Source organism: Salmo salar, chromosome ssa08, assembly GCF_905237065.1.
Source record: "Salmo salar chromosome ssa08, Ssal_v3.1, whole genome shotgun sequence".
Lineage (NCBI taxonomy): Eukaryota > Metazoa > Chordata > Actinopteri > Salmoniformes > Salmonidae > Salmo > Salmo salar.
The window spans coordinates 25,406,102-25,423,005 of record NC_059449.1 but is presented as its reverse complement, the minus strand read 5'-3'; the positions used below and the strand labels follow the sequence as shown (position 1 = coordinate 25,423,005).

Here is a 16,904-nt window from a genome sequence, read left to right as displayed (position 1 = left end):
TGACATTGTGCAAATCCAATGGGTTGTCCACGTTGATTCAACGTCTTCACATTCATTTCTTTGGTTGAAATGACGTACAAACAAACTTTGATTCAACCAGTTTTTGCCCAGTGCGGATATGACGGATGACCGGTCCGCCTATTAAAGGACTCAGGCTAGACGTAGTAGGCGAAGTGGTTGTTTTCAACATTCAAATTCAAGGTATTTCGAGTGATAATAGGCATAACCATAATAACCCGAATGAATCACCATAATCTAACGGAGTGAAACAATGCGTCTTCTATCAAGGACACCTGACAGGTTAATCCGCTCGTAAATGATCAGACGTTGTTAGGATACACATGAAATGACAAATCCGACTTGACAAAACCGTATCATTTTACTAATATTTAGCACAAAGAATAAACCTAAAAACAGGCCAAGTATTATTTTATTTTTTTATCAAGAATGTGATTAATTCGGGCAGGAGAAGAAAAAAAAAGTACATTTAACATTGTTTTTATCGAATACAGTGTCAATGCGGCATGGCTGCAGGAATGTTTTTACAATGATGACCTAGAGAAAACCTCTGCGTTGGATCCCGTAAATAAGTCGTACTGCTCTTTGTGTTATTGAATTAGTTGATTACTTTATTTTCTGTGGATGAATTCAATCAACTATTATAGTATAAATTGGGCTTAATGACGACGTAAACAAATTATTTTCTGTGTAAGGTTTTAATTTTTAATTATGTGCCACAAATTCTCATTCATTTCTTACGATATTTTAATGGTCAACGCAAAAAGACGGATTGAAATACAAATGATGTGGAAATTCACTGGGCCTATATGACAATATATTTGGGGGTTGTAATTATGAGCTGCATTAATAAACAATGTAAGAGATGGATTGTATGTCTAATCAGTTTGCGCTCAAGTTTTAAACAATGCAGCATTTAATTTTGTTCACCAACACAGGCTTTCAATACTTCAGTAAATAAATAAAAGTAGCCTAAGTAAATAAATAAATTAACTCATACTGTAACTCCTAAAATATATAACATTACAATTATATCGGCTAATTTTTTTTTCTTCCCTTGTAGAACAAAGATTAAGAGATGTAAATGTAAGACGCCAAAAATCCATCCACCCTTCTACGCACTCAGTCCAACCAACCACCCCAAAAATACAAGACGTCATCAACAATGAACCACGCGCTATTACGGCCTTCACTCCAACCAGACGTGACAGGTGCGTGACCTCTCTATGCACCGGGGTCATACTACCGTTTTATTCACGTTATTGAGTGTCGTGTAAAGAGGAGCGTGCTCTCTGATCCGTGGTCAAAGGCTAACTCTGGCCTATAGGTACTATGGGGGACAGAGAGGGGGTAGGGGGGAGAGAGAGGGAGAAAGGCGAGAGAGAGAAAGAGAAAGGCGCGGTGAGGAGAGCCAGTGGTCCCGGTAAAGGTCACCGCTGCCGCTGACTCCATTGAGAGAGAGAGAGAGAGAGAGAGAGAGAGAGGGAGAAAGAGAGAGAGAGAGGTCTCTGTTAAGGTCATCACTGCTGCTGACTCCATTGAGAGAAATAATGAAGAAATAAATAAGAAATATTAAAAGCGTGTCTGGTTGCCATATCAACCAGAAGGGTAAAAGCGGACTTCAGCGATCATCTTAATATTTCTATGGAGGATGATGAGACTGTGTTTTTCAGTAGGAAAGTCCATATGAACTTAAACCATAATTAATGCACAATAACACGTATAGTTCAGAACACTGGCCACTCGATGAGCTGGATTACATACACGTAAAAGTCTAAACATTCTGTGTTATTTAAAAAATCTGTTATAGTCGATCTCGGCTGTTCTTGACTACCTGAGTATAGTAACATCATTTAATAGTTCAGTCATTTACCAAACGCTCTTATACAGAGCGAGTTACAAGGGCAATTAAATAGGGTTAGTGTCTTGCTCAAGGGTACATCGACTGATTTTCCACCTCGTCGACTCGGGGAGTCGAATCGCCAGGCTTCTGAAACATAATTCCTCTCATTCCGGTCCCAGGCTAGTGGGGGGTTGTAGGGCTAGTCGTTTTATGGAACTGGTGTTTTAGGCCGACGTGTTTTGTCTGTAATATTTATGTCAGTAGGGTATAGGTCTTAGATACCTTTCTTTTCCGTGTCCAGACCAAAATGAAATCCAAATGATGTTGGATGTTTTGTAGGTCTATAGGACCGAAGTTGAAAGCAAAGCAATAAGCAATAAGCCCATAGCCGTAATTTTTACACGATAATAAGAATTTACATTGTGATAGTATGTTTTTTTTTTATTTAACCTTTATTTAACTAGGCAAGTCAGTTAAGAACAAATTCTTATTTACAATGACGGCCTACACCCGGGCCAAACCCGGACGACGCTGGGACAATCTTGCGCCGCCCTATGGGACTCCCAATCACGGCCTTGATGTGACACAGCCTGGATTCGAACCAGGGACTGTAGTGACGCCTCTTGCACTGAAATGCAGTGACTTTAGACCGCTGCGCCACTCGGGAGCCGGAGAGAAATAATGACAACTCAAAAACAAAACGTCACATGTCTTCCGTTCTACTCGCATTACTTCCCTTCTAAACCGATGTGATTTGGGAGAGTTCTGAAATAATACACTTCGACGGCAGGAAGACGACTGACTACAGTGGATTTTATTTTCCTCAATATGCTCGAGAAAAAAAAAACATATTTACGGGTCACTTATTGGAAATATTAAACTATAGCCGAAATTTAGTATAGACTTCCTAGCTAAGGTTTATTAACATACAGTGAAGACGACAGGGTCATAACATTACACAGTGCACTAATAATACACAAACAGAATGGAGAGACAAAATAACAAAACATATTTAGCCTATATACTCCCACAGGTAAGCCTACATTAATTAGCCTGTAGAGCTGGAAAATATTGACCTAAAATCCATATTGCGGTAAATTGCCTGAATTGAAGCGATAATGATAAATAAAACGATACGTGTATAACTTTAACACGCACTACAGCATTTTTAAATGGTATTATGCACTACTACCAGTGTGATGGTTGTAGACAGACATTGTTCCGTTAACAAGAACCCGTATTAACACTCATATCATTTCTCTAGTGAAGGCTTCTCATCTGTAAGGAATGATATCAGCAAAATACCAGCGATAAATGATCAGGGTGCTTTGTGTGGATCAGTAGCTGTTTATCGTCCCTGCTCTACAATAGAACCAATTAACGCTTTACGCAGAGCTACACGTAGAGATATACGCAGAGCTACACGCAGAGATATGCGCAGAGCTACACGCAGAGATATACGCAGAGCTACACGCAGAGCTACACGCAGAGATATACGCAGAGCTACACGCAGAGATATACGCAGAGCTACACGCAGAGATATACGCAGAGCTACACGCAGAGATATACGCAGAGCTACACGCAGAGATATACGCAGCGCATTTTTCGTCTACAAGAAGAAAATGGGCTCAAAAGCATCAAAACTATGATGCTTTTGGAGTCCCTTTTTTTTTTAGAGCCTACATGACAAGCAGCGTACTGCATTTTCCCGGTTAGCCAATAGGCGGTGGTGTATGTACAGTAGTAGATACGGACGGCTCTTCCTTTCCGCATATAGCGCTGTGGAACCATACGGGACCCGCGAGGAGGATGACTGTGCTCTCTATCTCTTCCTGTATTTTCATTTGCCTCCTAATTGACCCAAATAAAGGCTCTTTCACTGACTGACTGGGGGTGGGGGGGTCTCCCTGGCCCCGGAGGTGCACGCAGGCACACACACGCGCACTCGGCAGTAGCTGAGGGGAGGCGAGAGGCGAGTCCCCGTCAGACAGAGTAATTCTCAAATGGTACCCTATTTATTTTATAGTGCATACCTTTGACCAGGGTCTGTAAGGGTGTGGTCAAAAGTAGTGCACTGTGTAAGGGATAGAGTGCCATTTGCGACGGAAACCTCTCTCCTCTCCTGCAGTAATCCCATTTGCTATTGTGCTTGTCCAATCAGCGGATACCCTCCGCTCGTCAACCGTTGACTTGACTCTCTTCCCGCTGTAGGCTACTTCCTCTCCGGTCTCTGCCCGGTGCTGTGCTGGCGCCACGGAGCTCCAGGGCCTCCCTGGTAACGATTTCCACGTTTCGGTAAGGATTTATCATTTATAAACAGGGGAGAATGGAGAAACCCGTTTGAGATGGTGCTTTTAAGCTCTGGCCGGGACACACATCAACAACGAAAATAACCGTTTTGTTGTGCGGAGTAATATAACACACGTGCTCGTCGTCAACAGTATTGACGGGTTGGACGGACGCAGGAGGACCCGTCCTAATTGTTTTATTCGAGTGGCCAGGAAATGTGCATATTTTCTCAACTAAAAACATCATGCACGACAAGGCGACAGACACTCAGGCTTCGACAACGTCAAAAGTCTCCTCGTTTTACATCGAAAACCTACTCGGCTCGAGGAAGAATGGAGAGTCAACGTATTTCAACCGACAGGTCAACAACAACAACAACAACAACAACAGCCAGTATAGTAGCAGGACCGCGGAGGAGAGTATGGAGAGGAATGAGATGGTCTACCCTAGCCGAGTCTTAGCGGGACATCCCAGCCAAGTGGCCGGTCAAGAGGCAGCCTGCTCCGGCCTCGGCGCCGAGGGTTCCCCCCGGAGAGACTCCCAGTTAGAACGGTACAGAGCAGCCGTTAACGTCAAACCACTCAGTCTCAAAAGGTCCAGCAGTAAGTAGCCTATATCTTTATTTTAATGGCTAAATAGTTGTGTTTAATTGTTTTTTAACTGTATAATCGAATATACGGCATGAGTTCCATTGTAAATAAAACGCCCAAAGAGTCATCGTTTAAATGTGACTGCATGGGCAATACAGTAATCTGTCTGTATTCCGTTAGATAAATATTCCTATAATTATCTTTGACTGCATGATAGAAGCTGGTAGGATGGTGTATATTGTGTATATAAAAAACAGCTTCTCATTGCGATCAAAGGGTTTGAATGGCCCAGTTATATTAGGCTGTAACAACACGAGGTTTTAGGCCTGTAGCCTACATCTAGGGCCTAGAACATCCCATAATAACCTTTATTTAATCAGTCCCATTCAGGTAAAACAAAACAAAAACTATTTTACCAGGGAGACCTGCCAAGGTGGTTTAACCACATTTCTCCATGCATGTCGCAGTAAGTACATGTAACTACATCTGCGACAAGAACATCTCACAATATGTTACTTCTGTATCGCGGTCGTGATAGTCCTATCGCGGTCGTGATAGTCCTATCGCGCATCATGGCTAAGCCTATATCTCTAATTACGCATTCTGCCTGTCACTATGGACGCATCACAAATGGAACCCTATTCCCTATATAGTACACTACTTTTAACCAGGGCCCTATGGGTGGGTTAGTGTTACGTTAGACCAAACTCGGTGCCATATGGCCATATGCCCTGGTTAAAAGTAGTGCACTATGTAGGGGATAGGGTGCCTTATTGGGATTGTCTGGTCCTGTCTGGTCAGCCTGTCTACTGATAGAGGGAAGTGTTCTCTGGTCCTATCTGGTCAGCCTGTCTACTGATAGAGGGAAGTGTTCTCTGGTCCTGTCTGGTCATCCTGTCTACTGATAGAGGGAAGTGTTCTCTGGTCCTGTCTGGTCATCCTGTCTACTGATAGAGGGAAGTGTTCTCTGGTCCTGTCTGGTCAGCCTGTCTACTGATAGAGGAAAGTGTTCTCTGGTCCTGTCTGGTCATCCTGTCTACTGATAGAGGGAAGTGTTCTCTGGTCCTGTCTGGTCAGCCTGTCTACTGATAGAGGGAAGTGTTCTCTGGTCCTGTCTGGTCTGCCTGTCTACTGATAGAGGGAAGTGTTCTCTGGTCCTGTCTGGTCAGCCTGTCTACTGATAGAGGGAAGTGTTCTCTGGTCCTGTCTGGTCAGCCTGTCTACTGATAGAGGGAAGTGTTCCCTGGTCCTGTCTGGTCAGCCTGTCTACTGATAGAGGGAAGTGTTCTCTGGTCCTGTCTGGTCAGCCTGTCTACTGATAGAGGGAAGCGTCCCCTGGTCCTGTCTGGTCAGCCTGTCTACTGATAGAGGGAAGCGTCCCCTGGTCCTGTCTGGTCAGCCTGTCTACTGATAGAGGGAAGTGTTCTCTGGTCCTGTCTGGTCTGCCTGTCTACTGATAGAGGGAAGTGTTCTCTGGTCCTGTCTGGTCAGCCTGTCTACTCATAGAGGGAAGTGTTCTCTGGTCTTGTCTGGTCAGCCTGTCTACTGATAGAGGGAAGTGTTCTCTGGTCCTGTCTGGTCAGCCTGTCTACTGATAGAGGGAAGTGTTCTCTGGTCCTGTCTGGTCAGCCTGTCTACTGATAGAGGGAAGCGTTCCCTGGTCCTGTCTGGTCAGCCTGTCTACTGATAGAGGGAAGTGTTCTCTGGTCCTGTCTGGTCAGCCTGTCTACTGATAGAGGGAAGTGTTCTCTGGTCCTGTCTGGTCTGCCTGTCTACTGATAGAGGGAAGTGTTCTCTGGTCCTGTCTGGTCTGCCTGTCTACTGATAGAGGGAAGTGTTCTCTGGTCCTGTCTGGTCAGCCTGTCTACTGATAGAGGGAAGTGTTCTCTGGTCCTGTCTGGTCAGCCTGTCTACTGATAGAGGGAAGTGTTCTCTGGTCCTATCTGGTCAGCCTGTCTACTGATAGAGGGAAGTGTTCTCTGGTCCTGTCTGGTCAGCCTGTCTACTGATAGAGGGAAGTGTTCTCTGGTCCTGTCTGGTCAGCCTGTCTACTGATAGAGGGAAGCGTCCCCTGGTCCTGTCTGGTCAGCCTGTCTACTGATAGAGGGAAGTGTTCTCTGGTCCTGTCTGGTCTGCCTGTCTACTGATAGAGGGAAGTGTTCTCTGGTCCTGTCTGGTCAGCCTGTCTACTGATAGAGGGAAGTGTTCTCTGGTCCTGTCTGGTCAGCCTGTCTACTGATAGAGGGAAGTGTCCCCTGGTCCTGTCTGGTCAGCCTGTCTACTGATAGAGGAAAGTGTTCTCTGGTCCTGTCTGGTCAGCCTGTCTACTGATAGGGGGAAGTGTTCTCTGGTCCTGTCTGGTCAGCCTGTCTACTGATAGAGGGAAGTGTCCCCTGGTCCTGTCTGGTCAGCCTGTCTACTGATAGAGGAAAGTGTTCTCTGGTCCTGTCTGGTCAGCCTGTCTACTGATAGGGGGAAGTGTTCTCTGGTCCTGTCTGGTCAGCCTGTCTACTGATAGAGGGAAGTGTCCCCTGGTCCTGTCTGGTCAGCCTGTCTACTGATAGGGGGAAGTGTTCTCTGGTCCTGTCTGGTCTGCCTGTCTACTGATAGAGGGAAGTGTTCTCTGGTCCTGTCTGGTCAGCCTGTCTACTGATAGAGGGAAGTGTTCTCTGGTCCTGTCTGGTCAGCCTGTCTACTGATAGAGGGAAGTGTTCTCTGGTCCTGTCTGGTCAGCCTGTCTACTGATAGAGGGAGAGGGTTAACGAGTCCAGGGCCCTGGTAAAAAGTATGCTTCATTTGGCAAAGCTAACAGAAGCAGCGAGCTAGTGTTTGGAACCCCCCCACCTTCTGTCTCTGTCTCTCTCTCTCTCTCTCTCTCTCTCTCTCTCTCTCTCTCTCTCTCTCTCTCTCTCTCTCTCTCTCTCTCTCTCTCTCTCTGTCTCTCTCTCTCTCTCTCTCTCTCTCTCTCTCTCTGTTTGTCTCTCTGTCTCTGTCTCTCTCTCTCTCTCTGTCTCTGTCTCTCTCGTTGTCTCTCTCTCTCGCTCTCTGTACCAGCAGTCATTCCAAACTCATTAAAGGCTCTAGAGTGTAATTAGTTTGTCTGAGTGGATGACCCAGGGGGACAGGGGACTTGGACTCTTCAGAACAGCCGTACAGGCACAAGGTTATATCCCATCGCACCCTATTCTCTATACTTTGGAGTCCTATGGGCCCTGGTCTAAAGTAGTGCACTAGAGTCCTATGTGCCCTGGTCACTAGTAGTTCACTATATAGGGAATAGGGCTCTGGTCACTAGTAGTTCACTATATAGGGAATAGGGCTCTGGTCTAAAGTAGTTCACTATATAGGGAACAGGGCTCTGGTCTAAAGTAGTTCACTATATAGGGAATAGGGCTCTGGTCTAAAGTAGTTCACTATATAGGGAATAGGGCTCTGGTCACTAGTAGTTCACTATATAGGGAATAGGGCTCTGGTCACTAGTAGTTCACTATATAGGGAATAGGGCTCTGGTCTAAAGTAGTTCACTATATAGGGAATAGGGCTCTGGTCACTAGTAGTTCACTATATAGGGAATAGGGCTCTGGTCTAAAGTAGTTCACTATATAGGGAATAGGGCTCTGGTCACTAGTAGGTCACTATATAGGGAATAGGGCTCTGGTCACTAGTAGTTCACTATATAGGGAATAGGGCTCTGGTCTAAAGTAGTTCACTATATAGGGAATAGGGCTCTGGTCACTAGTAGTTCACTATATAGGGAATAGGGCTCTGGTCTAAAGTAGTTCACTATATAGGGAATAGGGCTCTGGTCACTAGTAGTTTCACTATATAGGGAATAGGGCCCTGGTCACTAGTAGTTCACTATATAGGGAATAGGGCTCTGGTCACCAGTAGTTCACTATATAGGGAATAGGGCTCTGGTCACTAGTAGCTCACTATATAGGGAATAGGGCTCTGGTCTAAAGTAGTTCACTATATAGGGAATAGGGCTCTGGTCACTAGTAGTTCACTATATAGGGAATAGGGCTCTGGTCACTAGTAGTTCACTATATAGGGAATAGGGCTCTGGTCACTAGTAGTTCACTATATAGGGAATAGGGTGGGGTTTGGAGCTCATTCTGCTATTAAGAATGCGTAGGCCTCCTGACCACCTTGGTCAGCTTGGTTATCTCTCCATCAGATATTTATCCATCCTGTTCTCTCCATCAGATATCTCTCCATCAGATATCTCTCCATTAGATATCTCTCCATCAGATATCTCTCCATCAGATATCTCTCCATTAGATATCTCTCCATCAGTTATCTCTCCATCAGTTATCTCTCCATCAGATATCTCTCCATTAGATATCTCTCCATCAGATATCTCCCCATCAGATATCTCTCCATTAGATATCTCTCCATCAGATATCTCTCCATCAGTTATCTCTCCATCAGTTATCTCTCCATCAGTTATCTCTCCATCAGATATCTCTCCATCAGTTATCTCTCCATCAGTTATCTCTCCATCAGATATCTCTCCATCAGTTATCTCTCCATCAGTTATCTCTCCATCAGATATCTATCCATCAGATATCTCTTCATCCTGTTACTCTTTAAGCTCAAAGAATAACTATAGCTATAGGCCTATATTTTAACCCTTTGTTTTTATGGCCAACTTCTGTTCTCAGCAACAGCCTATTGAAATCATTCTGACTTTGATGCCATGTGTCCGTATTCGATTCACATTTTATTCCTGTTGTATTTTTTTCCCACAGATCCCAAAGAGGACAGTAGATGCTCAGATGACCGTTGCTGCTCCCACTCAGCCTGCGACCGAGACTCTGTCTCTCCCGCGGTGTCAGAAGAACCCACTGAAGGCAGCGACAAAACGGGACGGAAAACGGCGGCAACCAGCCTGACCGACGACAACGACGAGACGCAGAATGCCTTTGACGATCAGTCGGACCCGGAAGCCCCTCTGGACCAGAGTTCTGTCCGGAAGAAGAAAACCAGAACCGTTTTTAGTCGGAGTCAGGTGTTTCAGTTGGAGTCGACGTTCGATATGAAACGGTACCTCAGCAGTTCTGAACGGGCAGGTATCGCGGCCTCCCTCCAGTTAACGGAAACGCAGGTGAAAATCTGGTTCCAGAATCGACGGAACAAATGGAAGAGACAGTTGGCCGCGGATCTAGAGGCCGTAAACGTTTCCCACTCGTCCCAACGGATAGTCAGAGTTCCGATTCTATATCACGAAAACTCCACGCCCTCGACGTTTGGTTTCGACATCAACGTGTCCCAGGTCTCCTCACCTTTGATGAGTTTCTCAAACCCTGTGAACTATTCCTTCTCCTCATTCGCTCACTCCATGTGTTTACTACGCTCGCAAATGACCGGGTTGGTGTAAACACCATTATCGAGCTTTCGTTTTGTTTTTCTTCACGTCATGTCATTATTTATTCAATTATTGAAAATAGAGAATCGTGCAATAACAATAACTGCAATGGCCGCAGAAAACTATACAAGGAAAACAGTTAGAAGAAATGACCTTTGGGCTTACAATTGATCGCGGTGTTTTTAAATGTTGTAATTGTATTAAACTTTACACATCTACTTTTATTATATTATCGCCACACTAGATAATGATAGTGTTGTGCCGGCCCACATTGTTATGTTTTTTAATACACACTTATTTGTGCAAAGACTTTTATATTCAAAGCCAGTTTCTAACGTCACTTTTTTTCCCCACAATATAGCTCTCTAAATAAACGAATCACAAGAGATGAGTGACGTGTGTGTGTGTGTGTGTGTGTGTGTGTGTGTGTGTGTGTGTGTGTGTGTGTGTGTGTGTGTGTGTGTGTGTGTGTGTGTGTGTGTGTGTGTGTGTGTGTGTGTGTGTATGTATATGTGTGTGTGTGTGTGGTGTGTGTGTATGTATATGTGTGTGTGTGTGTGTGTGTGTGTGTGTGTGTGTGTGTGTGTGTGTGTGTGTGTGTGTGTGTGTGTGTGTGTGTGTGTGTGTGTGTGTGTGTGTGTGTGTGTGTGTGTGTGTGTGTAGTTGAACCTACATGACTGTGATATTAGGTTGCTTCTTGGGGAAAAATTGTCCGTCTGGATTTTAATGATTTGTAGCCTACAGTTGATCAATCCATGTGAAATTGTAAGTAGTAATTTGATTGTAATTTGATCGGAATTTACCCAATCTTTTGGCTCCTCCCTGACTATAGACTACAAATATAGACTACCACATCTTATTTCGCCATTTTTACTTCCGTCGAATAGACGCCAAGGAGGACAGAATAGATAGTATGCAGCTAACTACACAAGTCCTCCTCCGCAGCGCTGGTTCTGACACATATCAGCGGAAAAGCCTTCACATACACGTTCATTTTACAAGTTACAACATGAGGTGTGTAGCCTAAAACTCTAGGGGAGCGGAGAACAAAACCAAAATGCCTATTCGAAAAGCTATATATAAATATATATATTTATTTAAAAAAAAGAAGCTCGCGACCCGTTTCCATTTTTTACCCCTGGGGGGAAAAAACATTTGACTTCATTGAATTATTTTAAACATGGCCTTGCCCGGCATGCAGGCCTAACATGCTCTCTGCCCTACAACTGAACTGCCCTCCTCACTTTGTGGGGAGAAAAAACACCCGTCTCTTCATTAGAGGAAATATGGTTTGATGTCATCATTCATATTTATAAACACACGGGGTCATCGAAAGGACAAATGAATTATAGGCACTATTATATAATATGACATCACGCTACTACAACTCCAGGCCTGAGCTGGCTGGCAGCTGCCAAGTTGTGAATGTGGGCCTCAGTAGACTAGACTACTGTATAAGAAACTGTTGAACAATATATAGTTGGTTTATAGACCTATATGGTAGGCCTCATATTTCTATATGGCCCGTAGTAGGCTAGTATGGCCAGGTCGCAGTTGGAAAGGACAACTTGTTCTCAACTGGACTACCTGGTTAAATAAAGGTTAAATATAAAAATTATATTTTATTTATTTACAAAACAGGTAGACGTTTTATTCAGAGGATTCACGGACTCACTAAAGTAGCCTTTCTTATAAACCGAACTAATAGGCTTTATGTGTGTAATGTGGAGATTATAGCATTACTGTCAACAACGCTTTTACTTTGTTGTCATAAATATGTATTAATTATGATTAAACATTCAGGAGCCTCTGCCTGTATGTGGGAGACGCCATTCCTTCGGGAGAAGGATACATGAGATAACTTCCGAGGACAACACATATTTAGGAGTGAAACAACACAATGCTAACGATATTCATCACAACCAAATCCCATCGAAGACGATAGACGTTTTGCGTTTGGGAGAATGTATGGCCGCGGGGTTTCCCGGATAAAACAACGTACACTAATTCAAATTCCTTCTGCTATGGTTTATCTGTAAAATGGACAAAACATATCGTCACGATTATCATCTCAACAAACAATACAATAGAAGGTTATAGGCCTAGACTTTATTATGGACATTAAACAGTCTTCAATATGCTCAATATCATATTGATAAAAGTAGCCTACCCTAAACACAGTCTAGGTCTATATAAATAAGTGGTCGCAGCGGTCTAAGGCACTGCATCTCAGTGCTAGAGGCGTCACCACAGACACCCTGGTTCGAATCCATGCTGTATCACAACCGGCCGTGATTCGGAGTCCCGCAAGGCGGCGAACAATTGTCCCAGCGTCGTCCGGGTTTGGCCGGTGCAGGCTGTCATTGTAAATAATTATTTACATGCCCAGTTAAAAAGGCCCATGTTCTGCACAATAGAGTTGAGTCTTTCTGACATAATAGTGATTATAGGCCTATACCTCATAGCCTTGTGCAAAACACGGTGGTGTAAAAATACTTTAAAGTACTACTTAAGTAGTTGCTTTTAGGGGGTTTCTGTACTTTACTTTACTATTTATATTGGTGAGAACTTTTACTTTTACTTCACTACATTCCTAATGAAAATAATGTACTTTTTACTCCATACATTTCCCCTGACACCCAAAATTACTTTTTACATTTTGAATGCTTAGCAGGACAGGAAAATGGTCAAATTCACGCACTTATCAAGAGAACATCCCTGGTCATCTCTACTGCCTCTGATCTGGTGGACTCACTAAACACACATGGTTCGTTTGTTAAATTATGTCTGAGTTTTGGAGTGTGCCCCCTGGCAAACCGTGAATAAAATAAAACAATTAAATGGTTTGGTTTGCTTAGTATAAGGAATTTGAAATGATTTATGCTTTTACTCTCAATACTTAAGTATATTTTATCAATTACTTTTCATACTTCAGTATATTTAAAACCAAATACTTTTAGACTTTTACTCAACTAGTATTTTACTGGGTGACTTTCATTTTTACTTGAGTCATTTTCTATGAAGGTATCTTTACTTTTACTCAAGTAGTATTTTACTGGGTGAATATCAATTTTACTTGAGTCATTTTCTATTAAGGTATCTTTACTGTGACTCAAGTATGACGTTTGGGGACTTTATCCACCGCTGGCTGAATATAGAAGCCTGAAGCGTTCTATTCTATATGTTCTATCAGTTAACGATTTTAGAAGATGCAAATAAATAAAAATGCAATGCAGGCCTTAAATGAAATGGAAATGGTAAAACATAGAAATAGACCTAGGCTATTTTAACTTACAGTAAATATTGTGTTCAATATGTTATTCTAGCTAAATGAATGTAAATACTATTTATAATATATTTATATTGGTATTTCTCTTGTCTTTTACTTTGAAAACTACAGCTCATCGAAAAGGCCTGATTAAAACGTGAACTTCATTAATAACGCTTGTTAGTCATATAAAAAAAAGAAAAGTCTGAAACCCCGTAATCCACGTCCCCTTCTCCCAACGACAACACTTCTGGTGAACATCCGGTTTGGACCCGGCCAGAACCAGCTGGTAAGTCTAATAATGATGTATTAGGTAGTCTACCTTCGACGGCAGAACTGTAGGGTCTATAGCTACACATTATACATTCACCAGCCCAAAGCCATGACTGCAGAATAATAAAATAGCCTTTTCCTCAAATGCAGAACACCTCAAATTAAATTATTTATAATGAATCCTTTCCATTCTTCATTTCCTAGCCTTTATACCAGATACCAGGCTCAAAAAAAGAAGGGGAAAAACTATGACATTCTACTCCCCTCTCTCTCTTCCCCTCCCCTTAATGCAATTGGCCCCTCGCAGGCACTCCTCTTGTCCAATGGACGAGGGCGCACCAACGTTCCATCCGGTCCGTGGAAGTAACAGGCGAGGCAGAGAGAGAGAGAGAGAGAGAGAGGCGCGCCGTGAAAGCCCCAGTCCAATCCCCTCATCATCCTCGCACGGAGCAATGGTGCGTGGAGCGTCAAGACGTCGTTAAGAAGAGAGAAAGAGAGTTCTAAGTTCCACTTCTAGAGCGCAGGGACATTTGGTTCCAAAAATTCCTTCCGGGAGAAAAGAGGCCATTTCTCTAAATGATGAGCAAAGTGGACGCGCCATGCAGGCCGACTGCCGCGTCTCTCAAATTCACCATAGACAATATTCTGAACCTGCAGACAAACTCGAGCGGTAACGGTAGGAAGACAGTTGACAGCTGTCATTCCGGTAGCAGGCTACAGAATAGCACGGGGCTGTACTGGTTCGATGACCATCAACGGAGAATGGACCCCGCGACAAGGCTACATGATGCAGGTAGGCAACTGTTGCCTAATATGGTAAAATATGAATGTTTAACACTGCACTGTAGCGGAATAAACTGCCTTTTTGTAGCCTGGTTCAACACATCTGGCCCAATGCAGTTGTACGTGTAGCATAATATTGTAGACTGATAAACTGTCAGCGTCAAACTAAATATATTGCGGAATATAATGTCGGTCCTATTTCCGTTCTCAGAGCCGGATAACGACTGTAGCCCAACCGGAGGACCCAAGGCCATCGCTATCACCCGGGAAGACTCGTTACAGATCACCGACAATTGCTTCGAAAGCGGGGACAGCGGCGACGACTGCTCTTCGACGCATCACACCGGGGACGGTGATAACGGCGGCAAGAAAAAACAACTGATAACCAAGAAAAAAACTCGCACCATCTTCTCCAAGAGACAGATCTTTCAGTTGGAATCTACTTTCGATATGAAACGGTATCTTAGCAGTGCCGAGCGCGCCTGCCTCGCCAGTTCTCTCCAGTTAACGGAAACGCAGGTCAAAATCTGGTTCCAGAATCGAAGGAATAAATTGAAAAGACAGATTTCAACAGCGCTAGATGGTCCCAGCGGTGATTTCTCCGACGCCGGTCCGGGGAAGACTCTGCAACTCCCGGCTTTGTACAAAGACAGTAACCTGCTAGGAAGATGCTTGATGCCGATGCCCCTGCCCATCGTATACCCTGGCAGTAGTACGCATTATTTATGTTTTTCCAATGCCAGCAAGTACTTTAGTCTATTCGAAGGAGACGTTGTCCTGTAGACAAGGCCGAGTCTGTTTAAAGGAGACGTAGTCCTATTTAGACTTGGTCTAGTCTGTTCGAAGGAGACGTAGGGTTAGGTCTATATACTTTTCTGCATCATCGCCATAAAGACACTGTTTACAAGGTGATATATATCATGCCAATTTCAGCTTCCGCATTTAGCGTTTTTTTTTTTCTTCTTCATCATCATCGTGGTAAAAACATAAGGTCGAGTCTGGCCCATGTAGGCCTTTATAGGCTACTTGTAAGGATAGCCTGTGGACCCAAGGCCTGGCCGATTCTACTTGTCACATTGATAGCCTACGCCAATTGTATTTATTGACAGACATCAACATTGTTGATATAAAACTAAAGAACATATTTGCAGGATATCCTATCACACAAAGACATTCAGAATAACTCCATATTCAGTTTTATGTTATAATAATAGATAGTTGTTTCTGTATTCAGAGTACCAGCGTAGGCCTAAAACAATAGGTCTTATAATCATTTATTCAATTATTATTATTATTATTTTGAATCTGTTATTAACAACAGCATTCCCAGCAGTCTAAACACGGCCAAAGATGGTATTATATTTGCATGCATGTACTGTATTATAATGCATTTTAAGTGAATTAAATTACCTATGTATTTAAAATTAATGTAATGGATATGGATATTTTTGTTTTGTTTACGCATGTTTAAAGTTTATTTCAATTAGAAGTATAACATTCTTATTTCTTCCCAAATCGGCGTAACACTATAATATTGACTGAATCTGTAATAAAAAAAAAATGTTTTTACGTATATAAAAAACATCGTTTGATACAAAGGTTTATGTAAACTATGTTTTGCTGTGCTGTGCCTTAAAAGCCTTCAGTTGTAGGATCTATGGGGAACGGATGTAACGCATTTTGGAGTTGTTTTACAAATCCTATTTACTCTAACACCGTTTAACGTAGAGATGTCATAAACGTCACACAAACAATTAACAATATGTCTGCTAACTATTAGTACGGTTCAAGAACCCCTGTGCTAAATGTGGATTTTTTCACAATTCTGGTATAGAAACACAGAATTCACATTTCATAATAAATCTTATGAAAGCGAAGACAATAGACGCATTGTTGTAACATGCTTGGCGTGTATTAATCTCAAAACACAACATGGTAATCGGATTATCGACAACGACTAGAGAGAGAGAGATTATCCTGTTTTGTGGAAATATCGCTGATTACAGTCAAGTGCTTTAAGAACCGCTTTACGTTGTAAAATGTTAAACGTTCCTTCTGAAGTAGGTCGTATGTAGGAAAGAGTTGTTGCATAAAGGCCTATGTGCCTATTGTTTTCCTCTGCTTGCGGCGCACAATATTTGACACTTGACAAATACTTTGGGAGTATTTATGCATAAAAGTACACCATTACAACTCGTATATTGCAGGACTATCGGCTTTGGAATCTGCAACAGCACAGCTATAGTCTTAATAACGCGAAAAAGGTGTATTCCGCCCTCCAAATATACAGTGTTAATATAAAATGATGCTGTAACATATTCTACAAGGAGATTGGGCTAAATTCAGCTAAAACAATATGGCCTGTATTGAATTCATTTGACATGTATAATGTGCCCAAGTGAAGCCCCATAGATGCACTTTTATGCACAAACAAATTGGCTAAGTTTCATCAAAACAGCAGGATGTAACAGG

The 16,904-nt window shown here is 42.9% G+C and overlaps 2 protein-coding genes across 2 annotated transcripts; both read left to right on the top strand.

Moving 5' to 3' along the window:
* Positions 1-3,813: 3,813 nt before the first annotated feature.
* Positions 3,814-10,499, top strand: hmx1 (H6 family homeobox 1). Its single transcript, XM_045723069.1, has 2 exons — positions 3,814-4,752; positions 9,492-10,499. Exons 1-2 carry the CDS (start codon positions 4,395-4,397, stop codon positions 10,118-10,120), a joined length of 987 nt encoding a protein of 328 aa, XP_045579025.1. The 5' UTR covers positions 3,814-4,394; the 3' UTR covers positions 10,121-10,499.
* Positions 10,500-13,814: 3,315 nt separating this feature from the next.
* On the top strand, positions 13,815-16,686 carry hmx4 (H6 family homeobox 4). The gene is made up of 2 exons (XM_014209796.2): positions 13,815-14,442; positions 14,644-16,686. Exons 1-2 carry the CDS (start codon positions 14,226-14,228, stop codon positions 15,213-15,215), a joined length of 789 nt encoding a protein of 262 aa, XP_014065271.1. The 5' UTR covers positions 13,815-14,225; the 3' UTR covers positions 15,216-16,686.
* The last annotated feature ends 218 nt before the right edge of the window (positions 16,687-16,904 follow it).

Coding starts and splice junctions, on each gene's coding strand:
- hmx1 (XM_045723069.1), top strand. CDS start 4,395: ATGCACGACAAGGCGACAGACACTCAGGCTTCGACAACGTCAAAAGTC. Junction 4,753..9,491: donor CAGTCTCAAAAGGTCCAGCA/GTAAGTAGCCTA, acceptor TTTTTCCCACAG/ATCCCAAAGAGGACAGTAGA.
- hmx4 (XM_014209796.2), top strand. CDS start 14,226: ATGATGAGCAAAGTGGACGCGCCATGCAGGCCGACTGCCGCGTCTCTC. Junction 14,443..14,643: donor GACAAGGCTACATGATGCAG/GTAGGCAACTGT, acceptor TTCCGTTCTCAG/AGCCGGATAACGACTGTAGC.